The sequence below is a fragment of the Alternaria rosae genome (assembly GCF_020736505.1).
Source record: "Alternaria rosae strain MPI-PUGE-AT-0040 chromosome Unknown BKA58scaffold_7, whole genome shotgun sequence".
NCBI lineage: Eukaryota > Fungi > Ascomycota > Dothideomycetes > Pleosporales > Pleosporaceae > Alternaria > Alternaria rosae.
The window spans coordinates 564,649-592,222 of record NW_025763576.1 but is presented as its reverse complement, the minus strand read 5'-3'; the positions used below and the strand labels follow the sequence as shown (position 1 = coordinate 592,222).

The 27,574-nt window shown below is 52.4% G+C and overlaps 10 protein-coding genes across 10 annotated transcripts; 5 read left to right on the top strand and 5 right to left on the bottom strand.

Annotated features, from left to right (window-relative positions):
• Nucleotides 1–90: 90 nt before the first annotated feature.
• BKA58DRAFT_388086 (glycosyl hydrolases family 2, TIM barrel domain-containing protein) lies at nt 91–3,590 on the bottom strand. Its single transcript, XM_046170617.1, has 3 exons — nt 2,780–3,590; nt 1,752–2,733; nt 91–1,704 (listed from the first exon to the last, which is right to left on the bottom strand). The coding sequence occupies exons 1-3, from the start codon at nt 3,406–3,408 to the stop codon at nt 205–207; spliced, it is 3,111 nt and encodes a 1,036-aa protein (XP_046023147.1). The 5' UTR covers nt 3,409–3,590; the 3' UTR covers nt 91–204.
• Nucleotides 3,591–3,880: 290 nt separating this feature from the next.
• On the top strand, nt 3,881–6,195 carry BKA58DRAFT_470792 (lactose permease). The gene is made up of 3 exons (XM_046175202.1): nt 3,881–4,467; nt 4,521–5,438; nt 5,492–6,195. Exons 1-3 carry the CDS (start codon nt 4,353–4,355, stop codon nt 6,073–6,075), a joined length of 1,617 nt encoding a protein of 538 aa, XP_046023146.1. The 5' UTR covers nt 3,881–4,352; the 3' UTR covers nt 6,076–6,195.
• A 1,113-nt stretch (nt 6,196–7,308) lies between these two features.
• BKA58DRAFT_441503 (uncharacterized protein) lies at nt 7,309–8,085 on the bottom strand (the record flags this gene model as incomplete). Its single annotated transcript, XM_046173825.1, has 3 exons — nt 7,309–7,568; nt 7,628–7,696; nt 7,797–8,085. The coding sequence occupies 3 exons, from the start codon at nt 8,083–8,085 to the stop codon at nt 7,309–7,311; spliced, it is 618 nt and encodes a 205-aa protein (XP_046023145.1).
• Nucleotides 8,086–8,555: 470 nt separating this feature from the next.
• On the bottom strand, nt 8,556–9,371 carry BKA58DRAFT_319676 (uncharacterized protein; the record flags this gene model as incomplete). Its single annotated transcript, XM_046167729.1, has 1 exon — nt 8,556–9,371. The coding sequence occupies one exon, from the start codon at nt 9,369–9,371 to the stop codon at nt 8,556–8,558; it is 816 nt and encodes a 271-aa protein (XP_046023144.1).
• A 1,947-nt stretch (nt 9,372–11,318) lies between these two features.
• BKA58DRAFT_441501 (uncharacterized protein) lies at nt 11,319–12,014 on the top strand (the record flags this gene model as incomplete). The annotated part of the gene is made up of 1 exon (XM_046173824.1): nt 11,319–12,014. The coding sequence occupies one exon, from the start codon at nt 11,319–11,321 to the stop codon at nt 12,012–12,014; it is 696 nt and encodes a 231-aa protein (XP_046023143.1).
• A 678-nt stretch (nt 12,015–12,692) lies between these two features.
• On the top strand, nt 12,693–13,559 carry BKA58DRAFT_287683 (heterokaryon incompatibility protein-domain-containing protein; the record flags this gene model as incomplete). Its single annotated transcript, XM_046166859.1, has 1 exon — nt 12,693–13,559. A coding segment is annotated over one exon (867 nt), but the record flags the coding sequence as incomplete, so codon positions are not given.
• Nucleotides 13,560–14,380: 821 nt separating this feature from the next.
• On the bottom strand, nt 14,381–16,089 carry BKA58DRAFT_441500 (major facilitator superfamily domain-containing protein; the record flags this gene model as incomplete). Its single annotated transcript, XM_046173823.1, has 3 exons — nt 14,381–15,606; nt 15,661–15,772; nt 15,823–16,089. The coding sequence occupies 3 exons, from the start codon at nt 16,087–16,089 to the stop codon at nt 14,381–14,383; spliced, it is 1,605 nt and encodes a 534-aa protein (XP_046023141.1).
• A 1,220-nt stretch (nt 16,090–17,309) lies between these two features.
• On the bottom strand, nt 17,310–18,299 carry BKA58DRAFT_388074 (uncharacterized protein). Its single transcript, XM_046170616.1, has one exon. The coding sequence runs from the start codon at nt 18,200–18,202 to the stop codon at nt 17,594–17,596; it is 609 nt and encodes a 202-aa protein (XP_046023140.1). The 5' UTR covers nt 18,203–18,299; the 3' UTR covers nt 17,310–17,593.
• Nucleotides 18,300–19,409: 1,110 nt separating this feature from the next.
• BKA58DRAFT_403368 (uncharacterized protein) lies at nt 19,410–24,052 on the top strand (the record flags this gene model as incomplete). Its single annotated transcript, XM_046171783.1, has 5 exons — nt 19,410–19,481; nt 19,765–20,299; nt 20,455–21,583; nt 21,623–23,616; nt 23,688–24,052. 5 exons carry the CDS (start codon nt 19,410–19,412, stop codon nt 24,050–24,052), a joined length of 4,095 nt encoding a protein of 1,364 aa, XP_046023139.1.
• A 567-nt stretch (nt 24,053–24,619) lies between these two features.
• On the top strand, nt 24,620–27,317 carry BKA58DRAFT_205360 (uncharacterized protein). The gene is made up of 4 exons (XM_046165925.1): nt 24,620–25,184; nt 25,234–25,368; nt 25,421–26,340; nt 26,386–27,317. The coding sequence occupies exons 1-4, from the start codon at nt 24,933–24,935 to the stop codon at nt 26,936–26,938; spliced, it is 1,860 nt and encodes a 619-aa protein (XP_046023138.1). The 5' UTR covers nt 24,620–24,932; the 3' UTR covers nt 26,939–27,317.
• Nucleotides 27,318–27,574: the final 257 nt, after the last annotated feature.

Here is a 27,574-nt window from a genome sequence, read left to right as displayed (position 1 = left end):
AGAGCAGAGTCCGTATGGAAATGGGTAGCGAGCTCAACGCATCTCATCTCAATACATGTGCAACATCAAAATTCCCGTTGCAGACCCGGTGAGCTGAAGAATCATGAAAAATACTGAACAGGTGGAATGCATTGTCGCAGATAGAATGGTTGATGTATCTTCCCTCCCGCCTCTTTAAAGTGTGTCATGAGTGATGACATCTATCTATGGGGCCTGCAACACGAGTTCAAACTCAAAAGGTTCGCAAAGTAGACTGTACTCATCCAGCGTCCTCGGTCCACAGCTGCCACTACCCAAACCATGATGTTCCGCATCCAATCTCAGCACAACCTCCTCCCTCTTCTTCTTCCTCAACTCATGCGGATGGTCTGCAGCCGCAACATCCTTCATTCTGTAATGGCTAACCTGGAAGTCAAACAACTTCCTCTGCTCACTCTTCTTGTCCGCGAATTGAGCGAGCAGTCCCGCGCCGCTACCGTTCGTAACGCTAACATAACGGGTATCTGTGCGGTTCGCCGATTCTTGAGGTACTTCGTAGTCGACCCAGAGTTCGTCGATGCTGGATGCTGTGTACTTGCCCACGGGCTGTGAGAGCTTGCTGTCGCGGTAGGTCTCGCCGAAGCCGCGGCCGAACCATTCGACTTGTTGGAATTGCTTGGGGAGTTCCATGACGAGACCGATGCGGGGGAGGGTGCGAGGCAGATTCTCGCCCTTTGGTGTGCCGTTGACGTGCACGGATAGTGTACCATTGGCGCTGAATGTGTATGTGAGAACGCAGTCGATGGACCACGAAAGGACTGGAGGCGCAACGCGTTGGTGCACAGTGACCTTGAAAGCGTCCGAGCCAGACTGCGACCACTCGACCTTGCGAGTCAATGGCTTTGCGTGATGGAGTTGTTTGTCCTTCCAATCCCAGCCGTCCTGCGGAATGTCGTTGTCGGTAGGAGCACGGAAGATGTCCATCTCAGGTGCTTTGGAAATGAGCTCAGTCGAGCCTTGCTTCCAGGAGGTGAGACTTCCATGGAGGGTATTGAACTCCCAGGTGGCTTGATCCGTAGTAATCTTGAGGGTGTTGCGGGATGGTGTCTCAACGGTGACTTGCTTGCCTGATGATTGAGCCTTCTTCAAGGATGGCACTGGAGTCACAGGTACCTGTGCTGTTGCGATCTCGAATCCTGCCTTCAGGTATGGTGTAGCCTCCTTCAGCTGGAACGAGATGCTAGCCAAGACCTCCTCTTCGCGAGCTTCGATCGTTGGAAGTTGCATCTCGAAGGTTTGTCCAGGCAGAATACCACAAGGAACTTCCAGATCTCCAGTGACCCCATCAGAGGATGAGGAGGATGCCGATGTATATTTGCAGACCAAGTGATCGAGCGTGATGAAATCGTACCGGTTGATGAACGTGGCCTTCGAACCGTTCACTTCTAGAAGCTGTACAGGCTCGATAGCCTTCTTGTACTCAATCAAGCCAGCGTTGGGCGAATGGTCGGAGTTGACAAGACCGTCCATGACGAAGGTGCTGTCGTGCACCTCTTCACCGAAATCGCCACCATAAGCGTAGAATTCTTCGCCGGTCTGCTTGTCTCTGGTAAGAAGACCGTGGTTCGCCCACTCCCAAGCGAAACCTCCCTGTAAGGATGGGTACTTGTAGAAGGCATCGATGTACTCTTTGATGTTACCGGGGCCGTTGCCCATGGCGTGGATCTGATATTTTTAGTCTTGGTACCACAGTCGAGCATGGTAGATCTTACGTATTCACAAAGCACCAGTGGCTTCTTCTTTTCCTTGTCTTGACCAAACTTGATAATCTCGTCGAGCGGGGGATACATCCTGGAGTACATGTCCATGGTGTCTGCGTAAATGTCCGCTTCGTAGTGAATAGGCCGGCTGTCGTCATACTTCTTGATGTGTTCGTACATGGCCACGAAGTTCCGTCCCATGAAACCCTCATTGCCAAGACTCCAGATGATGATGGACGGATGCATCTGGTCTCTTTTAACGAGTGCTTCCGCACGATCTACATACGCCTTCGTCCAGTCTGGGTTGTCGGTCGTCCATTCCGCGGCCTTATCCCTAGTTATAAGCTGACGCTCACGGAACGGCAGATTGCGCTCCTCCTTCGAAAGCGCAGCATCGGCGATACTTTCGAATCCGTGGCATTCCACGTCTGCTTCGTCGATGACCCAGAAACCCATCTCGTCTGCGAGGTCGTACAGTCGTGGGTCATTGAGCTGATGGGATGTGCGGATGGCGTTGATGTTGTGACGCTTCATGAGAAGAAGATCCTCTTTCATGAACTCATACGGCACAGCACGACCAAGAGTGGGATGGTGTTCATGGCGGTTGACTCCGCGGAAAACGACTCTCTTACCATTGACTTTGATCAAACCATCTTTCATCTCGACTTGTCTGAAGCCGATGCGTTGGGCGATGATTTGGTCGCCGGAAGAGACGACGAGATGGTAGAGATTCGGCGATTCAGCAGTCCACTTTAGTGGGTCTTTGACCTGGATGCTGAGTTCGGTCACGCCATCACCCTTGATGTCCGCCTTAGATGAGGTGACTTCCTGCTTCTTTGCATCCAGAAGCTTTACTACAACCTTTCCAGAGCCAGTCGCGCTGATCTTGACCTTGAGTTCTGCATCAGTGTAGGAGGAATCCAGAAGCGTTTGGGCAAAGACGTTCTCGATTCGTGAAGCCTTGGGGAAGCCTACAAGGAAGACGTCACGGAATCTGTGATGATGAGTGTGAGTTCATCTCGAAAACAGACCATACTCACATGCCACTCAGCCACCACTGGTCTTGGTCCTCGATGTACGTTCCGTCGCAATGCTGATACACCCTAACAGCTAGTGTGTTCTCGGCATTAGGATCGACGAGCGAAGTAATATCGAACTCATCAGGGTTTCTGCTACCCTGAGAATAGCCAACTTCTTTACCATTCACCCAGACGTGGAAGGCGGAGTCAACGCCTTCGAAACGGAGTCGAAGCTGACCGTCCTGGAGATGTTTCGGGACCTTAAACTTACGAACGTACGATCCCGTCTCGTTCTCGGTAAATGGCACATTGGGAGGATCAACCGGAATATGGTAGATCACGTTGGTATATTGCGGGCCTTTGCCGAAGCCCTGCAGCTGCCACATACTTGGTACGGCAATGTCGCTCCATGATGACGTGTCGAATGTAGTTGACTCAAAACCTTCCGGGGCCTCAAAAGGCGAGTATGAATGCTGGAACTTCCATGTGCCGGAGAGGCTGTGGGTTGTAGACTTGTTCACATCGGAACTAAGCGCATCAGCCTCGGATGCGTAGTTGTGGAAGTATGCGCGCGCAGGCAGCGTGTTCTTGTGGAGGATATCGAGGTTGTTCCAGTCTGGAACACTCTCTGGGTGTTGACCTGAAGACATGATGGATGAATTTGAAGTTGATGATACTCTCACGAACCACTGCTCTACGTCCTCTATCTTTGATACAGTTGTCAACACCCCACAGTAAGGCGGCTGTACTCCGGTAGGTAGCGCGACTTGGACTGATCGGGGAAGCCGTCCGCCCACACATCGCAGACACCAGGAGGACCACCCATCTGCTCCTCAGGTGACATGCCCAATGAACGTTTCGGTAATATACGGCGCATGTTGCATGTAGGAGTTGGGAAGGGCTCGCATCGGGGGCGACGTCCGGGCGCGAGCGAGGGTTCTTCGCGCCTGATCAACAGCGAAGCTGCTCCATTCGGCTACTACTTACTCCACGAATCCATCCCCATACCCCGCTGCCCAGCCCTACTACGCCAGATTGACCCTCGTCTGGTTCTTCGCGACTCAATGCCAAACCGACCGGCTCAATTCTTGATTCATATCCTTCGTACAGACTTCGCGCGTGGCGCTCCAGAGCTGGTACTTTTTGGGAGGTCCGTCCGCTAACCGGCCTGCTTCTGGACCTGGACCCGCCCCTGCAGAAGGCCCTATTACTTGGCCTTGGTACCATCATGGCATAGCGAGCTTGGAAGTTGAAAATTTCCCAGTAATCCCGTTAATATTCCGCCCCTAATGCGGTGCTATTGCCGTCCAACAAGCATACTTGGCCAACGGGGTGGCGCCTGAGCGCAACAGTTTGCATGCAGAGCAGAAACCATGCATCGGCTCGAGAAAGTAGAGCAGATACCTCGGTGCCATGGGGTAAGATTACATGCAGGCGCTACTCGTTTTGCGGAGAAGCCTGTATACTATAAAGAGACCCAGTATTCCGGAACTCTTGCGCATCGTTGCAAATCGGCCATCAAGTGGAGAGCATTTCCCTTTTTTTGCTCCACAATTCTAATTCTTCTCCAGTTCTTGCCAGCGACATATTCACGATGGCGGAAAAGAGTGAAGACATGGGCGCTGTGACGCACCAGTTGAGTGCAGTTGACGATGACATGAACAAGCATGCGAACGTCAAGGAGGCCAATGTAGCTTCAGTAGCTCTCAGTAAGTTGTCGAGCAGCATACGGCAACACAAGAATGAGTGCTGACGTGTGTAGCCGCTGCTATCGAGGCAGAGAAGCCGAAGCTATGGTCCCGGGGCATGATCCAGCTGTACATGATCATGGGCGTTGGCTACCTCGTCTCTACGCTCAACGGCTTCGACAGCTCACTCATGGGATCCATCAACGCGATGAAAGCCTACCAGAACACCTTCGGATTGACTGGTGAGGGATCCAGCACTGGCATCATCTTCATCATCTACAACCTTGGTCAAATCGCCGCCTTTCCGTTCTGTGGATTTCTTGCTGATGGCTATGGTCGCCGTGTCTGTATTGCCGTCGGCTGCGCACTCGTCCTAGTCGGAACCGCCGTTCAAGCTACAGCCCACGAGATGGGACATTTCATTGCCGGTCGCTTCATCCTCGGATTTGGCGCATCTATCGCCTCTGCTGCTGGTCCCGCCTACACTGTCGAACTCGCGCATCCTGCCTACCGTGGAACCATGGCTGGTATGTACAACAACTTCTGGTGGGTCGGCAACATTCTGGCTGGATGGACCACGTACGGAACAAACCTCCACATGGGCAACTCTTCGTGGGCCTGGAGGATTCCAACAATCGTTCAGTGCATTCTACCGACCATTGTCATGGGCTTGATCATGTTCTTCCCAGAAACGCCGCGTTGGCTGCTCGCCCATGACCGCAGGGAGGAGGCCATCGCCATCATGGCAAAGTACCACGGAAACGGCAACCCCAACTCTCCCATCGTCCAGCTCCAGCTACACGAGATTACCGAGGACTTTGCTGTCACTCGCAATGACAACCCCTGGTGGGACTTCCGTGAGCTAGGAAACACCAAGGCCGCACGCTACCGCTTGGCCATGGTCATCGCAATGGCTTTCTTCGGTCAATGGAGTGGTAACAACGTCGTCAGCTATTTCATGCCCGCCATGGTCAAGAACGCTGGAATCACTGGTAAGTTCCCATTGTACAAAATACGTGTGAGTTGTATACTGACTTCGTACAAGATCCCAACAAGCAACTTCTCATCAACGCCATCAACCCAATCTTCAGTATGTTGGCAGCTATCTACGGTGCCACACTCCTCGACAAGCTCGGTCGACGAAAGATGCTCATGGGCGGTCTCTGGGGCGGTCTCTTCGCCTACGTTCTCCTTACTGCCTTTACCGCCACCGCTACCCCGGACAACAACCTCGCCTACGGCACCATCGTCTCCATCTACCTCTTTGGCATCTTCTTCGCCTGGGGCTGGACTCCCCTCCAAACCCTCTACGCCGTCGAGTGTCTCGAGAACCGTACTCGTGCCAAGGGTTCCGGTCTCAACTTCCTCTTCCTCAACGTCGCCATGGTGGTCAACACCTATGGTATCTCTGTTGGAATCGAGAAGATTGGCTGGAAACTTTACCTTGTGTATATTGTGTGGATTTGCATTGAGATCGCGCTCATCTTCTTCTTCTTTGTCGAGACAGCTGGCAAGACGCTTGAGGAGCTCAAGGAGATCTTTGAGGCGCCTAACCCAAGGAACGCTAGTTTGAGGAGGGCGAAGGTCGAGATTGATGAGACGGGGCATATTCACAACATACATGAGTAGTGGCACTATAGGTGCAGGGCTGCGTTATGATGCTTCATGGTAGGACGAAGCTTGACTTGAATGTAATGACACTTGACGACTTGGGTCTCATCGTAAGAATCAAATCGCCTTAGGCATGCCATCTTCCAAACTGATACAGCTCGCGTGATTCTTTCCATCTCTAAATGATAGTCACGATTATAAATGTTAGTGGCAAAGTCTAGAGTAAAACAGATCTTTACTCACGACACGACTTCTAAAGTGTTTATCAAGATCTCAAACAGTCATGTTGTACACAAGAGTATTAATACCCTCTAATAACGTCGTCTCTCAAGTTGCATCGACCTTGTGCCACATCACTCCACCCATTCATCTCCTCAGCCCACGCATCACCACCAATCGACCCCACGCTCCACACAGCCTGCAGCATGCTTGCTACATCTCATGCAACGCAACCTACCTGCTCGACCAGGGTACCTAACCCCGCCTCATGCAACGTCCTTTTTGCTTGTTCCTCTCCGAAAAGATGTACTAGAGCCCCGTTCGGATTGGAAATCTGTCTCGCGCAACAGACTTGGCGGTATGCATGAATTTGCGTGTGGTTAAAATGATCAGGGACAACACTAGCTCACGTGATGTGTAGCTGCATGCACATGTTACTTTTTTGTGACGACGTTTCTTCTTCGCTTGCAAGCCTCATTTGGTGTGAACTGATGCCGCGGAGAGAGAACTTTGTGCCGGGCAGTGTCGGCATAACGGCATGGAAAACAGGGTAATAAAGGTGGACATGACCAATGTACTATCTGCCAGCCACACTGAACTGTTTTTGTTTTGCACGTTTGCTTTTCTTCACGATGTGCGGTGAAGCGTTGACACGCGTTGGGTAACGAGGACGGCGATAGACCCGCATGGTCTAACTAAGCGAGACTGACAGGAAACGCTCGCGAAAGGGAGTGGGACCGAGAGAAACAGCACGTTAGATTCAGCGGTTGAGGAACTGTAGTTCACGCGGCGACGCTAAGTTCTGAATACGAGCATGTGAGACTTGGCAAAAGGTGAAAGGAATACGACAGTGGCGTCTGGCTTGCATATTCCCTCTGTTTGAGCAGGCGCCAAGGAACAAAAAGCAAGATCACCTCCGAAAGCGTGCAACATAGGAAATGTATATGATGCATCAGCTTTTTAGATGTCTATTCCTTAGCCTCATGCTTTCTCCGCACTTCCATATCAGCCACCACGCAGGTCTTTCAGCTTCTATCCAATGTCCATCTCATCAACCCCGGCTGCAGCTCGCTCTTTTCTGATAGCATCTTTCTTCGCTCTCCGCGCCGCTGCTCTTGACATGCCCTTGCCACTGCCGATCTTGCGGTATGCGTCCAAGGACATGCCTATCCGCTCTGCAGCTGCCATCTGGGCTTGCAGTGTCTTGTCTTCCGACACGTCCATCTTGGGGTTAGCCACTTTTCTTTCTTTGCGTGCTTGCATTCTGGCGAGATTCTGGCGAGTGCGTTTGTCTAGACAGATGTTAGTATGCCGGTGAAGTGGAGGTTTGAGGGTCTGTTGGAGAACTCACTCATCTTCTTGCCGGTAGGCTCGGAATCAATTGCCATAGTTTGATCACCGTTGGCTTGCTGGACCGGGCCTGCATCATGTTAGACTCGCTCACCCCGGTAGCGCGTGTCAAAAGCAAGTGCCCGTAGGATCAACGGACGTTAGATCGTCATATCCAGCACGTGACATACCAGTCTGCAGGTCGTCTTGGGGCGTCGAAAAGGCGTCGCCCAAGACGTCGACTAGCTCATCAGCCAGTGCGCCCATCTTGCGTCGGTCCTTTTGCTTTTTCTTCTTTGACTTGGTCGCAGGCGCCTGGCCGTTTGCTCGCCTCGGGGAAGCGCTTCGCTGGCTTGTCTGTGATTGGTCGCTATCGCTTGCATCTGAAAATTGTTCCTCCTCGCCCAACCTGAATCCTGTGTTTGCGACAACCGGTGTGTTCGCAGCGGTAGCGTCTGCTTCGGGCAAGGTGGGCGCCATGTTGCTTTGTGGACTGCCGAACTGAGGATAATGCAGATGCAAAGGTTGGCTGCACATCAGAAAAGGTAAGAGCAAGGGATCGGCAGAAGGTTATTCCGGCGCATGTGATTTGTCCGTCGGTGTGTATTATCGAGTACCAATGCTGTGTCGCTCCATGCGCTCTATTCTCTACCTCATTGTCCGCCTTTTGAGGAGTAATTTGTAAACATGCTATGCACAATGCCGCCCTAAACGCAATTCGAAAGAATGTAATGACGCGAAGGATTGACGGCCTAAGTGTGAGGGAATATGGCCCCGCAGCGGGGATGAGAAGAAGAAGAAGATACAGTTAAGGAGATTCGTGAGTCGTGAATGCATGTCCAAGCACCCGTTTCGGCGGCCGACCAGGCCAGTCCTTTGCGCCCAACTCCAATGCCAAGCCCTGTCTAGCTCTTGATACCAACTCCAGTCCAAGCAAATGTGATGCGACACTACTCGTCATCGTCAACAAAGAAACCCCAGAAGAGCACTTCCTCGTTTTCCCGGCCCCGCAGACAGCCGCCGTAGACGTCTGCGCACATCTCGATGGGCACCTCGAGCTTGATGCAGCCGTTGCCAAGGAAGGTGAAGAGCAGCCACGAGTCGTATTCGGGGAAGGTGCCGTCGTCGTCAAACTTCCTGCTGCGTATGCCGCGGTTCTGTAGCGAGGGCGTTGTGGGCAGGCGGAACGTGTGGTAGGGCAGCGTCTCCTCCGAGTCGGCGACGAAGAAGGAGTCGTTGAGGGCGAGTTCGACGGTGACGTGGGGCGACAGTTGCGAGGGGATCTCGGGGAGGCTCAGCGTGTCCTTGTGGAAGCGCAGGGTGCCGAAGCGCAGCTCCGTGGGCTGGCCGAGGAGGTCGAAGAGCTCGGTGGAGTAGAGGCGGAAGTAGCCATTGTGCAGGCTGCCCAGGCCGCTCTCGTCGTCGGCAGCGTGACCGCTGAGCGAGAGGTTCTGCAGCTGGTCCTCGACGCGCTTGCCCTCGAGTTCGGCGGCATCGAGCGACCGGCGGATGTACTTGGGGGTGTACTGGTTGCTGAGGTCCGAGATGGCCAGCCGGCAGGCCTCACGACGGATCTCGTCGCGCCGGGCGGTGCTCTTGGGTGTGATCACGTCGTCGGTAGCGGGGTCCTCGAGCGAGCGCAGCAGCCCCGTCTCGAAGCCCTTGACGAGCTCCTCGAACTCGCGCATCACCCGGGCGAGGGGAGACGGTTCGAGGGCGTCTGATTTGGCGTCGCGGGAGACTGCGGTGCTGTCCAGTACGGCCATTGGAGCAGGCCGCGGCCAGGACGTGGCGTAGGCGCAGGGTGGTGCGTGTTGGGGACGGCGGTAGTTGCTGGACGCGGTGGAGTGCGGACGAGGCTCCCTGTGCGGAGAGGGGTGTGCAGCTCCGGCTGGCACAGCAGTCGAGTCAATTGAGGTCGGCCGTGGAGTCGTGGGCGTCGGGGGATCGGCCGTTAGTCGTGAGGAAAAGGCGCAAAACAACAACAACAGGACAGTGTCGCAGCAGACTGGCTAGTGCATCAGGAGACAAAGAAGGTCGGGACCTCGAGGGAGGGACCGAAGTTTTGCTCGCGGCTCCAAAGCCGCCAAGAGTGCTGGGTAGATGCTTCCCTCTTCCAGCCCACCGACGCGCCTACCGCATTCCCCGGCCAATAAGCGCGGGGCTGGCCCTCCACGGCGATGCGCTGCGAAGGGGGCTTCAGCGTGCGACGGCCCTCGACTGCACGCTGCGAGTGATGCTCGGGCTACAGCGGTTAACCGTCGCCTATGCCCCAGCGCGAGCGCTAACTCTTGCTTCTGCTCAACAGTCGCTGTGCGCGCGCCGCTTGTAGCAGACTGACCCAGCCCAGTCGCTCGCTCGACTTGATGCAACCTGCGAACCGCCCTGTCGGTACCCAATCAGAAGCGACTACACCGGCTCGGTTATAAAGACTGGAACGGACCGAATGATTCGAGACACAGAGTTGCGATGCCTCCAGCCAGAGACGACCTCAGCCGCGGCATGCCGATCCCTCACCCCACGCGGCTTCCTTGCCGCTGCCCTCACTCTTACTGTTGATTGTTGATGGTTCCTCACTAGGCCTAACGCGCCTTCCACAGTCGCATCGCCACTTCCTCGACCACTCCTCGACCACTCCTCGACCACTCCTCGACCACTCCTCGACCACTCCTCGCCCACTCCTCGCCCACTTCCCAGCCCAGCATTCTTCGTCAGCAATCTATCCTCTGACCATCTCGTATTGATGACTGGTGATAGGCGCTCGTCGGCCTGCTTTCCTCACGCGAACCATCACCATGTCTGCTCTCCTCACACCCCGTAATTGCACCAGGGAGCCCAGCCCACTCTTTCGGCTTTACACACGCCTGTCGGCACTTTGTACCTGCCTCGACGTCTTATGCGACCTCAGATGATGTACATGTGCAACCACGCTGCTACCTGGAACCCCCGCAATTCGCCATTTGCCGTCACTACGTCACTGCTGACCGTTCCCAGCCAACACGCGTACAGACATAGTCATAGCGGTGAGACATTTGCCCACATCCCACGCCTGATTACATCTGCTCGACATACACCTGCTCACCTGTCTGCATATCGATGCTTCATCCTTCGCCGAGCATCGACGCCGATCCAACATCGCCGCTTACCGTCAGATGGGGGCTCCAGACCGAGAAATCAGCCCACCTCCCTGGCTCCAGTCGTTCCTCCCCACCTCTCCGGGCCTGCCTCGGCTTCTTACGTGATACTCCGGCCTGTCAGTGTGCACGCCTAGACCCATGTGTCCGACGACACCAAGGCAGGGCTGTCCATGAGAAGTGCCATGAGGTATGCAGTCTTGCCTCGTTCAAAACCATAAAGTCGACGTTTGTTCCACGGTTGACTGTCTTGGAGGGCAGTTGAAGTGCTATACCACTTTCGATGTCTTGCTCTTTTCTTCCAGGATGGCAGTATATGTCTCGCGCTCTGTCACTTCCACACTGCTCGCGACTGCAGGCGGCGAGGGAGTAGCGGAGGAACTAAGGTGGACCAGCGAGCAGGAACCAAGGTGAAGCATACAAACTCACCTACAAGCACCATCGTTCTTCGTTCTACACCCCAGCATCACCCACTAAAGCTATCGTTAACGAGTCCCTCTTTATCAAAACCTCAATATGCATTCAGTCTACGGTCCCATCAAGTATACATCTCGCTCACCTGTTCATCAAACTGCCAGTATGCCTTCAGCCAACGGCTCCGTTGCGCTCGCATCGCGTTCACCTCCAATCGTCTTGTCCCCAGCCTTTGCCGACGTGTCAGGTTCCTCGTCCAACCATGCTCGCAATGGAAAGGCCCCCATGACCAACGGCACCAGCAAAATCTCTACTGCAAGCCACCGTATCGGAGACTTAACGGAACTCCTCATCGACGTCAAGGCGCTCACCAAGCTGTGCAACCTGGGCGCATCAGAAGCCGCTCAGCTCGGAGCCTTTCTCGTCGACAGCTACAAAATCCTGAATGAACAGCAAACCCGCCGCATCGCAGCCGCCGCAAAGATCATTGACGAAGTCGAGACTATGAAACAGGCACACAACCTTCTCGACAACAACGTCGTCAACCACTACGACCGCTTCGTCCGTGAACTGGAGGAAGCCGAGACTGCCATGTACGACGGACACAAGATAGTTATGTACATAGATGCCACAAAGAGCATCAGGTTGGCCCGGGAGAACGCCGATTTCGCCAAGAATCTGCGCACAAAGATCGAGAGGTTGGATGATGAGTACAAGGCTAAAAAAGACGAGATTGTGGCTGCGAGGGATGAGATGATTGATATTATGTATGGTGCTGTTATGCGGTGCGTCGTGGTGGGTCCTGGTGCTGTCGAGAGTGAGAATGATAAGGGTAGGTTGTTGAGTTCATTCTTGCGCTGAAGGCATCGTGTTGGGCTTAGTGTTGTTGCTGCGAGGCTTATTTGGTATGGTAGTTTGAATACACCCCAGACATTTTTGATGTCGTGTAAGGTGAGAAGTGCATAGTCGGAGAATGCAGTGAGTATGTCCCAGATGCTCAATTCTTGTTTATCGTGGTGCTTCGTTCAAGGCGATGAAATCGCTGTTCTCATAGGCCATGTGTGACTGCACCGAACTTGCATAGGTATTTGGATATCTTCTCGAACAGGTTTACCGATTGCTTCATGGCAACTCAGCATTTGCGCTTCACTAGCCGACAGGCTTTCGTCAGGCCAATCAGGCCGACCTTTGCTGTCTAAGCCACCACCACGCTAACACTCGAATGAGCTCCGCCATGATGGAGCAAAATCAAAACCCATCATACTATGTTTCTTCTTGCGCACGATATCACCTCACAGTGCATCCAGAACTTGCCTCCAAACCCTTTCGCTATCCAGCCCGGGTGTTTACCTGAGCTCTGAATCAAAGACACGGCTGCAGTTTCTCAGCACTATAAACGGCATACCTACGAGCTTCAATCCCATCAAATGAGGCAGTATGGATACTTCGGTACGTAGACGCACCGTCTGTTTGTGCAAGCATCACCAGAGCTGACTTGGAAAGTTTCGCCTGGATGTTGAAGAAAACACGAAGTCGTTCGAGATCCAATCGGCAAGAAGGTATCGACATCAAGCCCTGAACACCTCTACTCAGCAAATACGTCTCATCAAACTGCATTTGCGTAACACAAATCGGCCAGAGTTCGATATGTCAGTCTTTGAATTGAGCAACGCGCCACCTTTCACCACTCTTTCTTATATGTGGGGTCCACCATCACCACGCTTCGATATCACGATCAGCGGCAAACCTCTCGGAATCAGAGAAAATCTGTTTCGGTTCTTTGAAACCTATGTGAGGAATACAGAGAACGATTTCCTATGGGAATATACAGGTCCCCTGTACCTGTGGATAGACCAGATCTGTATCGACCAGTCTAGCGTAAGCGAGCGAAACCACCAAGTCGGAATGATGGCATCAATTTATTCTGAGTGCTCTAAGACTATCATCTGGCTTGGTATCATTCCCAATAATCCAGATGCGCCGCGTATGATTAAGAAGATGGAAAGTTCGTCGGTTCCAGAGGAAAGTGTAATACAAGCTGTAGCATCTATCATACGACACGATTATTTCACTCGCCTGTGGATCGTACAGGAGGTTATACTGTCAAAATGGAAGAGAGTACTATGCAGCCACCCCTCGGCTGGTGCTGTCTGGGTGGATTGGGACAATTTGGCTTACATAGCCCGCCGGTTCCAGTATCGCCTCCCTTCGACACCCGCAAAGCATCTGGTAAAAGACCATCTTCAAGAAATTGGATTGAATCTCGTACAGGCTGTTCGCTTCTTCAGCCAGGGTCGATGTCATGATCCTCGCGACAAGGTGTATGGATTGATGGGGCTTGTGAGAGAAGAACAGCGACTTACAATCGACTACGCAAAGCCATTGGAGGAACTCTTAGCCGACATGACGAACATATTTCACAGAGAGATGCGGGACACCTCGGCTTATACTCATACTGAGTATCAGGACGCGTTATTGAGCCTGGTGAGAACCTGGGGCATATTATCCGAAAGCCTAATTGCATTCTTATACGAAGTCTGGGACAAACCGACTTACGATTGGCATCAGAAATTTGGCAGCAACGGACCCGCATCCATTGTCTACCCCCCGATTTGTACGATGGGCTTTCTACCTAAAGGACCACATAAGAACATGAAGTTGAAAGCAAAAGAACTGCTTCCCTACAGCATGGACGTGGAACGAAATTTAGGAGACTTTAAGCCGAATGACTGGATACCAACGGAAGACTGCTGGTGGTATCAGACTGAAGCCACCTACCGGACGGAAGACGCTATCTACGAAATATACGGCTTGGTGAGCTCAGACCCTCTTCGTAATGAGTACACAACGCCAGGGTATTATGGCAGGAGAGTGAGAAAGGCACAACAGGAACGAAAAATTCGGAAACTGTTGCCCTCTTGGTTAGGTACTCGTCGTTCATTTCAAAGCGCATAATATATCTTGTGTACATATCTTTGTCATGGCGCTGGGGTGGAATCAACGCAGGCAGAGAGAGGCAAACAAGAATGACATGCACAGCAATAGCTACCTCTTTTGAGAGGACCAGCTTATTCGAGGACAAGACTAGACACCCCAGAGCCTACGTTAACGTTAGTGCACCTACTTTGCATGTTTTCATCGGAATGTATGCTTCAGACCTGTTTAGGTTTTTTCTTGTTCTGAATGGGACTGACTTCTCAGTGATAGTGATAAATGGCCTCACAGCCTCAGACATTGTTGCCAGTCGCAACACCCCAGAAGTAAGCCGCCCACGAGCCGACGACCAAGAACAACAACGCGACAAACAACGACATGCTGATCTTTCTGTTCCTCTCACCCACAGATCCGCACTCAAACTCCTTCCTTCGCACATTAATAATCTCGCCCTTCCTAATGCGCTGGCGCCTAGTCCACTGGAGGTGCCCGAGATCGCTCGTCCAGAAGCAGCCGACGAACATGCTCGCAGCGACCACGACCGAGCAAGCAGATAGTACAACATATACGATAACAACGTTATCGTAGGAGTTGTCGTCTCGGTCTTGGATAACTCCCGTAATGATACGGATGATGATGGACATGGCGTTGTTGACGGCGATCTTGACAGCGTAGCCGGAGCCAAATACCTCTTGATACCACATGGACGTGCGGATCGAGTCGATGATGACGGTCGGGCCAAACATCGATGCGACACCATAGATACCGAATGAAGCTGCGGTGCCGGCGTATGTCGGGCCCCAGGTCGCCAGACACATGGATAGGAGCATACCCAGACCACAAACCAGCATCAAGGTAATGCGATTACCCAAGATATCTACGAAGATGCCGATGATTGGAACGAGGAAGAATCCCAGATATTGTGCTAGGGAGGAGTACCATCCAGCTTTGACGGCATCCATGTCGAAACGCTGCTCAGCGAATTCTGTTGCATTCTGAGCGAAGACGGAAGCGGTGCTGGTCTGGAAGAGAGAGAAAGCAACGATACTCCAGAAAGTCCAGGGAAGCCGCAGGACCTTTCCAAATTCGAACTTCTTGTTATTCTCCGTGAGCTGCTCACCTGTCGCGGGATCAGCCGTGCCGGTATACTTCTTGCCGCACCAGCGCGTGAAGAACCAGTACAGAAGGGTCGTAACGTTCGTGAAGAGGTTCATGAAGACAGCGACCCAGTATACCCAGCTGAAGTCGCCAGTATTCTTCGCAATGACGTTTGCTGTAGCCTTTCCGACGAAAGATCCAATCTTGCCGATGCCGAGTTCGAAGCCTAGGGTTGATGCGAAGCCATTGGATGGTGCGAACCAGGAACTGAAGACCTTGTACTGCGCGACCTGCGTGGCTATATCGCCGAATGCTTGGACAATGGATCCGAATATCATGAATTTGTATGAGCGGACGGTGGTCGCGGCTGCGATGAAGATGGCACCGACGCTGTAGATGGCGTTGCCCCAGAGCATAGCACCTGAAAAAGTCCCACGTCAGCATCGACATAATCAAAGGGTAAGGAAAGACAAACTGGCACCACCAATCCTATCTGTGACGAGACCACTCACGAGAATCAGAGCGGTCTTCATGAAATCCTCGCTAGCCTCCAACACAGAGTACTGCGCGTTGTTGATATGCAATTCCTTCTCAATGTTAGCAAAAGTACACAGAACAGTAATCGTACAGTCAATACCTTCTTGACCGTACTCTTCATCGCGCCAGTAACACCACTACTCCAATGCGATCCAAACCCCGTTGCCGTAACCAAAAGAATAGCAATAAGCTTCATCTTCAGCGGAATCGCCGAGCTCTTATCGCTGCCACCCCGCCCATCAGACGACGCATCACTGCAAGCCACGACGTCTGCAACCTTCTTTTCGTTCTCGAACGAAGCTGAACGCTGCCCATTGTCGTCTACCGACACCCCACTCGAGGGCACAAAATCGGGTCGTGCGGCCATCATCCCTCCTTATCGCAGGTGAAAGATGATCTGATAAAATGAGAGATGTGCCTGCGTTAAGACGGCGCTTACGATCCATTTTAGTACTGCCGAACGGGAAAGGAAAATCTCGACATGGCTCCGCTTCAGGGCGAAGACGGGTCCCTTTGCGGGCCGTTTTGGCTTGGTAGCATGTCATGTAGGTCGGGTCCACTGTGTGAGACTGTGCGCTTCGTATAGGCCAAAGTGCTGATACCACCGGGAGATTACCGTGATGGGGCGCGATATCGCATGCTGTTGGTTTTGTGTATCCATCACACTGTGGTATTGTTGATATGTTCAATGAGGGCGGTCTTGTTCATTGTTTGAACTGCAAGAGCTTTGCCCACGAGTCTTCTTAGACTGTTGTTCTTGTTTGAACTTTCTAGGGGTCGCGGGTCGCAGTTCTGTATTCGGGAAGTACGAAGACCGGCTCACCACGCCAATCCCAAGAAGGAAAGGTGAAGTGCAGAAACTTTTATCAGATCATCTTATCAGCCCGAAGATTAGATCCAGCCCTCTAGAGAACAAAGGCTATCATGAGCACCGGGTGAACGCTTATCATGCTTCTACATGGAGTCCGTACGGCTTCTACAAAGCTGTTCCTACCCAGAGTTTCAAACATGTCCGAGCACGAACAACCTCAAATCCCACATGCGGCAGCAGCGCAGGAGCCTGGGAACACTTCGGAGTCGCTCTCACTCACATCCATACACCCAAACAGCACACCCTACGTTCGTAGTGTAATGCTCTCTGATCCCTTCTAAGAAATTGCTGGTCCTGTGCGACCAGGTAGATTTGCGATCTACAACGTCCCGTTGAGTCTGACTATCCTCCGAACAAGCAAGTCTGTACTGTATTTGTGCAGAAGTGCTATTTAGGGTATGTGTATCTGGTGGATGAAATGATTGAGGTGTTTCTGATCTAGGCTTATGACGGTGACGAGAAGCGTGGGATGGAGCTTTTCTGCTGTGTCTGAGCCGTTGAGAGTAGACTGTACTGAATGCGCGCTCTTGATCTGGTCAACCGTCGTTCATGGCGAGGTGCGATGGTGTACAGTTACTCTCTGGTGTGGTAGTTGTCGGAAGGGGAGCGTGCGACCTATATCTGGTGTCACTTTACAAAAAGCTTGGCTGGCGTACCATGGAACATGACAGCCTCGGTGGTCTTGGTACATTAAAATCCACGCGCACAAAAGAGAGAAGCCTGATTATTGGAAATTCATTCCAATGGATTCGCTATGAATGCCCCAAAACCTGATAGGCTCAAGTGTGGTATACGCCTTCCAGCGCCAAACGCCTTGCCAATGCCCATCCTCCCACTGGTCATGCTCGTATCATAGAGACCTACTAGCAATGCCACTAGCATAGCCCCACTGTATACCTCTGCTCCCTGCTTGCGCCTTCGTCTAGTCCAAATCCTACAAGTGACGAGGCGGAAGTCCTCCATATGTCATGTGCGCAAACGGATCGCTGGCGAGAACAACCTAAGCCTCGCCTCTCTGCTTCCTCTCGATCTCGTCCTTCAAGTTGACGAGGTCTTGCTCTGTGGCCTCGAATTCCAGACCCTGCTTGACCCACTGCTCTGCCTCGTCCAGTCTGCCCATCTCGAGCAGACACTTGCCCCGCCTCCACCAGCCCTTGGCGTTGCCCACCTTCTTCATCTCCACACTGGCCTCTGCGTCCACGGCGCCCTCTGCCCAGTTCTTGAGTGCCATGTTTGCTTGTGCGCGATTGCTGAGCAGCCCAGAGACCTCTTCCCTGACAAGACCCGAAGGCTCCCATGCCGGACGTGCGAGCGCCATGTCAATTGCGAGGGTGTAGAGCTTGCCCGCCTCTTCGGGCTTTCCTTTCCTGAACTCGGCGTTGCCCGATTCGCGCAGCTTGTTGATCTGGGCAGAACGCTTGGGGTTGACGGGGACAGGTGGCGGCGGTGTGCCCGTGGGTGTTTCGACGTTCAGGAGGTTTCTGTGGAGGTTGTTTAGGGCGTCGAGCTCTGTCTGGAGGGCATTGCTGGTGCTTTGGGATGCGGTGATGGTGCTGGTTTGCGGGTCCATCTCGAGAGGGAGGAGCGTGAAAGTATCTGGTGACTCCATGATCGCTGTATGCTTATTTTGTGTTGAACTTGGAGTTTCTTGGGGTCGTAGCGATATGTACGTGGGTAGAGGACAGGTTGGCGCAAGTCGTGGTTTGGTGGAGGGCAATGAGGACAGTTGGATAATTCCCCGGTACTGTTATCGATAAGCCGGATTGCGCGCTAACACGTGTCTTGTCGCTTTCATCCAACTTCACTCTTTCATCACACCCGACTACCAACCATCATTGGCATCTTCATCAGCTTGACGCCTTCTTGTTAGGTCCTCGGAGATATGGTGCAATCACACCAATGTAAGGCGCTATGGCTACAGTATTGCAATCCATCAGCGCGCTCCTCTCTTCGTCTGTTGACATCGTCTACGCGTGCTCCTTACGGACTTCTTGTTCGTATGCATGCTTTGTTCTCGAAAGTTACCAGAAAGCCTAATTTGTCTGAGGGGAGCGAATGATTTTGCTGTTCATACCAGAGGACAAATTGGACATTCCACAGTATGGGGAAGTGGCGTATTGACGCGACTACCCGCGCACGTATCAGTGGACACTGAATGTGATACTGGTAGCTTGTTGTCTCCATCGTGAGTAAGTATCACATTTGCTTCTCAGCCTTTTTCTTGCTACATGAGATCCACTGGGGCAATACTATCGTCACGTTGATCTGATACTCGTGCGCATGCGGACTTCGAGGCAGTCGAATCCTGCATGTAAACACCGCTACGTCACTTTGTTTGTGCGCCTTGAAGGTACTTATGTAACTTCCTTCTCAGGTCACTGCTTCTATGGCTCGCGTTTTCTGGAGCACGCTTTCTCTCAGCGGTTCTTGACACATGTCGGGAAGACAGCATGTCCTTCACTTTGCTTATCTAACTGGGTTGTGATTGCACACGACCTTTCCTCCTTTCGGCGTGACCCGAGGCTGTCTGGTTTTCTAGTGGGTTGCTGAGGAGCACGTGAACACGCGCGCTTTCCTCCATAGCTGAACCAGCCCTGCCCGACCAATGTCCTTCTCTCACCTCACCTCATCTCACCACAGGCTCGAAATCAGCGCATGCGACAGCCTGCGTACGCACAGCATGGTGAGATACACGGTCGCCGTCTCAGCTCAGCTCAGCCCTACACGACAGGGTCACGTCACGCCTGCCAGCTCTGGGTCTCACCGCCGCGGAGGGAGCTCAGATTACGCTGCACCTGAACACAGGAGATGGACCAATGCTGGATGTCGAGGATCTCCTGTCTGACGTTCTACCCAACGCCGAAGAGACTGTCTATGCAGTCGTCCATGTGAGTCGCCAGGAACTGCTTACATTCAGCCGCTGCTAACCTCCTCTAGCTGCACGAGGGGCAGCCCAGTTCGTCACTACCATTAAGACTAGCTGCGTCCGACGGAACGGCAAAGAGACTACGCGTTCGCGTCATCACTCCAGATTCGTCCCAGTCCAACACTGAATCCATTCTCCCAATACCGACGCACGTGTCGACTGACTGCACTCTGAAGCAGTTGAAAGGCCTTGTTCAAGAACATTTGGGTGTCCCCGCCGAGGACGGCGACTGCCCTGCACTATAGTGCAACTGCAGCCTGGCTCGACAGATCGACAACAATGCCGTCTTCAATGTCAACGGATCTGGGGACTACGACCCTCTCCGCACATTTATCCTTGTCCACTCTGACAACATAGTGGTCGCCATCTCAGTCAATAACATGACGCTTAGCACTATTCAGCAGGCAACGAAGGCGTATCTGGAATTCACGCAGAACCAAAACCTGGCCAACAAGCATGTAAATGTCGTCAACGGTGTTGAGGATACAAGTATTCGGACCTCGGGGGACAAGAAATACCTCAAAGCCCCGGTCATGGCCACCTGCTCGAAGCAATGCCATTCTCATCGCCAAGATCGAGAGGAGGATTCTGAAGACGACGAGGACGACGAGAACTCTGCAGCCCAGCGGCATCTAGTCGTCGACGTACACACATCAGAGTGTCCAATCGAGATCACCGCACATAACGCTGACATCACAATCGAAGCTGCTGGGCTGGAAGATTGCGCTGTTAATGGTGTACTCAACATCTACGCCGTACGACGATGGACACTAGGTCGCAGTGAGCGCGCCGATAAAGGCAAAGCTGGCATCTTCAAGAAGTCTGAAGCATGGAGGAAGAACAACGAGACGCCGTGCTTCATATGCTTCATCTTTTGACGCAATTTCCCCCTGCCATACGAGCTGCACATATCTTAATGCACGGCGAGACTCCAGGACTTCCGGAACGTGCTGCGCTGGCACAATGTCTTTACGAAGTCCTGAAGAATGTAGTTCCGCTCCAAATTATCCGCTCCGATCCGAAGCGATTCTTTGAAGGATCTCGTTTGCTATTCGGTCTCATATTGGAGAAAGCCAAACAAATGAAGATTAGCAATGACAATGCCCAGCTATCGTATATCGACATGAAAGTTTACGACCTACGGAACTTGACCACGATGCAGCCCGTATTGTCACAGCCGGTGCAGACAACATCTGGTCTTGTCGATGCGGGGTTCCACGAGGCTTTTGTCGAACGCAGACTTCTATGCTGGACGGATGGAGACAGCTCGAAGAGAACATCGACATTCGACCAAACCTGGGATCGCATTGCTAAAGTGTCTGGCGGTACCAAAACCCAAGTCCTGGTGTTCAACTCCGGTGTCATCAGGTCTAGCTGTCGCTATGTGGACGCTGGTGACGTCAACAGTATCATTTCGCCTGCGGAGTACGTTGATCTCACATATCTGGCCAACCTCTGCAGCCGAAACCAACTGAGCGTCACACCACCTGCCAGCCTAGCTTCTGCCTCTGCTCCCGTTTTGACTCTAGATAGACATGGCTTTCTTGCGGTATACGTGGGCCGTGCTGCTTGTGCTGAGGCAGGGAGAGACATCCTCATGTTTCGACCGGGATGTGCCGAAGAAGAAGAAGCAGCAGTCGATATTTCAATTATCACCCAGTTATTGGAGCCAATTCTCACTCAGCGCAGGGCTGATGGCACCATTGTCTTCGAGGCTTACGGCGATTATTATCGCAAGCTGACAACTCCGGATGAGATAACCATGATATGCGTCGATCTAAGCCGAAGCATGGCTCACCATTGTGGTTTCGTCGATATAGAGCATAGCGAAGATGCCGAGGAAGAGCTTCAACAACAGGTGCGATCGACTACGGATACCGCTCCGCCGCTATCAATCGAGAACCCTGCTTTCGATTTACCCGATTCAGATGAGCTCAAGGAGTACCTAAAATTGCACGAATCGTACGACGACTTCCTTGCTATCGTCAACACAGGCAAAGACGACTACCATCGCCGACAGAACGCCGAGAAGATGCTACAGATCCTCCAGCAGCTGCACGAGCAGTAGATAGACTCCAAACGGAAAGAGCTAGAAGGACTTAGGCAGCGAGCAAGTCAACAGTGGTTTCGCAACCGATCGGAACTCATCGATCGCGAAATGAGCGTTCTCAGCAATCGGTCCTTGCGCTTGCAAATGTATAAGAGCCTGCTCTGTGCATGGCTAATTGTCTGCCTTGGCAATACCGTCGTATCCGACCCGTTGACTTGGAAGCCGGGCGACATCATCCCGAATGTCTACAAAGTGCTTCCTGCCACTGGTCAACCCAGATTCGAGGTGCCGCGAGAATACTGCTGTCCTATCAGCAACGATGTGATGCAGAATCCTGTGATCACGGTCGACAATTACACCTACGAGCGTAAAGAAATTGAACGATGGCTTGGGACTGACGAGCGTTCGCCGTTGACAAACCTGGTTCTTTCCAGCAATGACCTGCGCCCTGAAGTACAGATACAGGAGTACATCACCGCATGTTTGAACTGCTCAGATATCGTGGGAAGACATGTGCAGAGTCCTAGGACACGAGCCTCTTCCCGTACAACCCGTGTCACTTTCAGATCACCACTGGAGACACACTCAATGGATGCGCCATACAATCTGAAGGCGATAGAGCTGTGGGAGATTGCTTTTCGTCTGACCAAAGGTCGCTACCCGAGCTATGAGCTACGTCATCGGAATGCACAGGTCCCGGCTACTTCGGAACCTATCGGAACTATCATAAACGCAGCCCAAGAAGTGTTCATCACACCTCTAGAGCGAAAGCCGTCAACTGACAGTACCAACGTGGAGGAGCTATGCCTCGTCAAGGTATATCGCGGCTCTAGATTTGACGACCCTGTTGTATCATACTGGATACCAAAGCAGACCACGAAATCTGTAGCATCCACAGCTTTCCGATACTACCGCCAGAGGTTCATGGAGAGATCGATGTCCGCCGTGGAGAAACCTTTGGCTTTCTGGACCTGTATGCGAGGTGCTGGCGACAGCAATTGGCGTGGTAAAGGAATACACGACCATTGGGGACGAATCTCATCCTATTTCAATGGGCAAGATTCTACAGGAATACTATCGAACGAGAGCTGCGTGGATAAACTCATTGATGACAAGAATTCAGAGAGCGTCAATCACGAAGACACAGCAGGCAACCGTCCTTTTGTTCTCAAGATGTGTCTACGGAGCGCTTCAAGCTTCAGCAGGAAGCGCGTTTCGCTGACACGCTTAGACGTCGTGAAGCAGATGTTTGATGCCTATATCAATCGTCTACTGGCATACAACTTCCAGACACATCTCGGATTGATCACCTTCAGCACCAGGCCCTCAGTGTCGCAGGAAATCACTGACGCTGTTGAAAACTTCCGCCACAAACTCAACAACATGAAAGCCTCCGGTGACACGGCTATTTGGGATAGTATTGCTCTTGCGCAAGACCAGCTTCTAGAGTACGCAAAGCAGTACCCAGGCGCAAAACTCAGAATCGTCTGTATTTCCGATGGCGTAGACAACCGATCCAAGAACGAAGCTCATGGGCTGCCGTCGAGCCTGTTTCGCAACAACGTGGTAGTCGATTCTTTCTGCCTGGGTAAAGAACATGAGAATACCGACCTGACGGCAGTCTCATATCTGACCGGCGGATATGTCTTTCAACCGATGACTCTCGAGGAAGCCATGGCAATCTGTGAGATGGAGCCTGTGCTTTCGCTATTGGAGCGTCCAGACAAGTCGCTGAAGGGTAATGAGTACTACAACGGGTTTTTCGCGAATCCAGATTTGTATCACTTCTACCTTGCTCGGGAAATGGGTAAGGTCGAAGAGGTGAGCCACGACAAGTTTCCAGAACGCAAAGAACATCCTCAGCTCTCAGAATCGTTCGTTAGGCTGGGCTACTTCGACAGGAGCATATCTGCGAATCGTACAGGCAACAATATGCGCCTGAGCAGGATTCATAATGAGATTCGTAATTCAGGTGCCAAGCCGCATCCGCACTATGATATCTTCATCTGTGAGTCGAACATGGGACTCTGGAAGGTTGTCATGCAAGGTAAGCCACTAAGCCTCTTTCCCTCGAAAACCTTTTAGTCTCGGTACGCGGCTGTACACTAGCGATATTAGGCCTACCAGATAGTACCTACGCTGATGGAACTTTCCTCCTGTACCTGGAAATGGGAGCTGGCTATCCCATGTCGCCACCAGAAGCACGCTTCGTCACACCTATCTATCATCCGAACATCAACCGCCATAGACGCATTTGCCATTCGATTTTGGATCATAACTGGACCCTGGACACTTCCACCAAAGATCTCATCGATACCATCTACTCCCTTCTGCTCGTGCCAGAGTTCAGCGACCCCATCAACACCGTCGTTACACTCGACTATCACTGGGGCGAGGTTCAGTTCCAGGAAGAGGCGCAGCGTCACATTGAGAAGCACGCAAGCAAGAGTAGGGCTGCTTGGTGCAGCGAAATTGTGGGCTAGGCTCGAAGGCGGAAGAGACATGAACGGCACAGCAGAGAACATGGATAAGAACGGATCGAAGAACGTGCGAGTACGTGTAGCAACTGATATCTGATGCAGTGTAGCTATGACATCAAGAGTGGTACTGTCCATCGTTCACTCATGAGTTTTCGAAGTGCTGATGACCATGTTTCGTAGCGAGTATCCACAACACATCTGAACATTCTTGAGGAGACGTAGCACACAAGTAGGGAAGCACCTCATAAAAGAAAGAAGAAAAAACTAAGCAGATCTGCAGACTACCTCAAGATGAAAACACGCAAGGTAGGTGAGCTAACTGTAATGTAGGCTGGAGGGTATTCAGTTTTTTTCTAGGTTGATGTTGAAGTGATGTTGGAGAGAACAGGCCAGCGAGAGTTCGTGTTACACTGGCGTGGCTCAATGAGCAGCCAGCCCCCAGCTTACATTCTGCTCCCCACATCGCATCTACCGACTCACCGTTGAAGCACTCATGTCTTTTATCGCATGAATCCAAAAGCTGACACTTTAGTGAGACGATTTCGTTGCTGCATTGGGCAATGCAGCGTTATAACCGGGCGAATTGGCATCGATCTTCCCGCCCAGCCACTCTCACCAGGGAAGCGAGAGCTAGGGAATATATGCATCACATGTTACGCGAACGAATCTCCTTTCACGATTTTGTTCGAGAGAGGAAGCAGACTCTTTAAAGGCCTTCGTCAACCCGGGTGGGCTCATCGCGAAGCATTGATTGCGCTCTGTGCTTGCATATCCGGCGATATTGGCAGGTCAACAACCATGGATACGGAGGGTACATGAGCTTCGCTATCGCCACTGGTGCAAGCTCGATACCTTTCAGTTCAGTCTTACATCCGCGTTGTCGATGATGGCCCCGCTTTTCTCAATCATTGCGGCTATAGCTCTTTGTGCGACAGCGGTCGCCGCAACATCAATTGAAAACAAGACCTATGAGTACATAGTCGTAGGTTCTGGACCCGGCGGTGGGCCACTTGCATCCAATCTTGCCCGAGCTGGTCACTCAGTGTTACTTCTTGAAGCGGGAGATGACCAGACGGAAAACCTCAATGTGTCGAACTGGGTGAACTTCAATCTAGCCGGCAACGATCCCGTTACAGTAAGTCGAAAGAACATCGTGATGGAAACATGACTAAGAGTTTGCATAGCGCTGGGACTTCTTCGTGAAGCATTCCGATGACGAGGCTAGGGAAGCGAGGTACTTGCATCGAACGTGGCGTAAGTCGGATGGAGGGTTCTACGTCGGCATCGAGCCGCCGACGGGATCTGAAGCTCTTGGGATTGTAATTATGACTTCTTCCGAACGCTCATAGCAGACAATAACTACTAATGCAGTACTATCCGCGCGCGGGCACTCTAGGTGGGTGTGCGATGCACAACGGCTGCTTGACCATGAACCCCAACGATGCAGACTGGGATGAAATTGCAGAGATGACCGAGGACGACTCATGGTCGCATGAGAATATGAGGAAGTATCTCATCAAGCTCGAAAAGGTGCACTACAACAGCACATACAAGCATGGTCACGACGGCTGGCTCGACATGACCATGCTAGACCCAGGTTACACTACCAGTGCGGATGCGAAGCAGCTCAGTGAGCTCGCAGCACAGGCTGCTGGCTACCCAGTCTCCTCCGCTTCGACGTTACTGCAGCGCGATATGAATGGCGCTCAGCCAGATCGAGACCAGCTTGTTGGACCTTTCGGTGGGGTCAGCCACATCAACCCCAACGGACGTCGGTCATCTCCTGGGTACTACGCAAGAGACACAGCTGCTTCTGGTAAATACCCTCTAACCATCTCGCTGGATACACTTGCCACGAAGATCATCTTCGATAAGGTGTCTACAGGACCACCTAGAGCAGTCGGTATCGAGTACTTGCAAGGCAAGAGCTTGTACGGTGCTGATCCTCGTTCCAACGCTGAAGACAAGGGTGTCGCAGGGAAAGCGTTCGCATCTAAAGAAGTCATTATCTCTGGCGGCGCATTCAACTCACCGCAACTGCTCATGCTCTCTGGGATTGGTCCGCTCGATCAACTTACGAAGTTCAACATCTCGCCCGTGGTAGAGTTGCCAGGTGTGGGTAGACAGATGGCCGACAACTATGAGGCTGGTATATTGTCAGTCGGAAAGCGTGCTGTTACTGGCATGTCGGAGATCTTTCCCAACTTCTGGAAGACTTCCACTTCGCAACTGGGAATTCGCGACATCTACATGTGGTGTGGTTCTTTCGCATTCGAAGGCTTCTGGCCAGGGTAAGCATTTACAGCCTTCTCTATACATGCACTAACCATCAATAGCTTTCCAAATCGCCCTCCACACTTCAACGAGACCTACGGCCCAGCACAATACGAGTGCGCAATGGTCCACATGAACCCGCGTTCGCAAGCCGGCACGGTCGAACTTCGATCCGCCAACCCGCGCGATGCGCCTGCCATCAATCTCAACTTCTTCAAAGACGGCGCAGAGGAAGATATCCAAGCCATCTACGAAGGTGTCGAGTGGGTACGTTCCTGGCTGTCAAAAGTGGACCCGTCTGCGCATGATTCGCTAGCACCTTTCGAAGAGCTCCACCCCTGCGAGGGTGTGATAGGGAAGCAAAACTGCACAGTTGAGAGCCAGAAAATGTTCATCAAGGAGCAAGCGTACAGCCATCACGCTAGTAGCAGTTGTAGGATTGGTGCTAATGGAGATAAGTTCGCGGTACTGGATAGCAAGTTCAGGGTGAGGGGAACGAAGGGTCTGCGAGTTGTAGATGCAAGCTCGTTCCCAAAGGTGCCTGGAGGTTTCCCTATACTGCCTACCATGATGATCAGCGAAAAGGCTACCGAAGTTATACTCGCTGGGTTGTAAGGTCGCATACCTACGTAGCTCGCCTGCGCATCCAACGCAGTCAGTAAATTGTTCGCAGACAAACTCAGCTTGTACATGCTCTGATATGGGTCTGTTTGTCCGTGGAAAGTCTGCGGCCAGCATAGACAACAACGTTTAGTCTGCTCAGCCGGAATGCCATAACGTCCCCAAGGTTGGAGATCGCGATCTCGGAGTTCGCAGCCCGCACAGTCGGACCTTCTTGTCCGACCCAGAACGCGACCGCCGTACCTGCCCATGCAGCGTCCTATCGCGTGGACCTACTGCATCGGGATTTTGCGACAATACTCACAGCTTCGATGAATAGGCGATGAGAGAATAGTGCAGCGTCCAAAGATGGTAGCTGTCATACACGCGGTGCATCGTGCCCAGAAGGCAATGTACGTGGAGAAGTGGGGCAGGCTAACCAAGAGAGGCGCGATAGTCCCGCGGCCTCTTCTTATCATGTTGATAACAACGTTCAAAACTCCGAGTAAACAGCTGGGAATAATACAATGCGTTAATGGCTTGATCGATTCGCCAATAGGCCATGATCCGATTCAAAGGGAGATATCTGAGATCGCGCTGCGATGCCGTTAGACCGTTGATCTGCCTCCAGTATATAAGACCCCGCTGGAC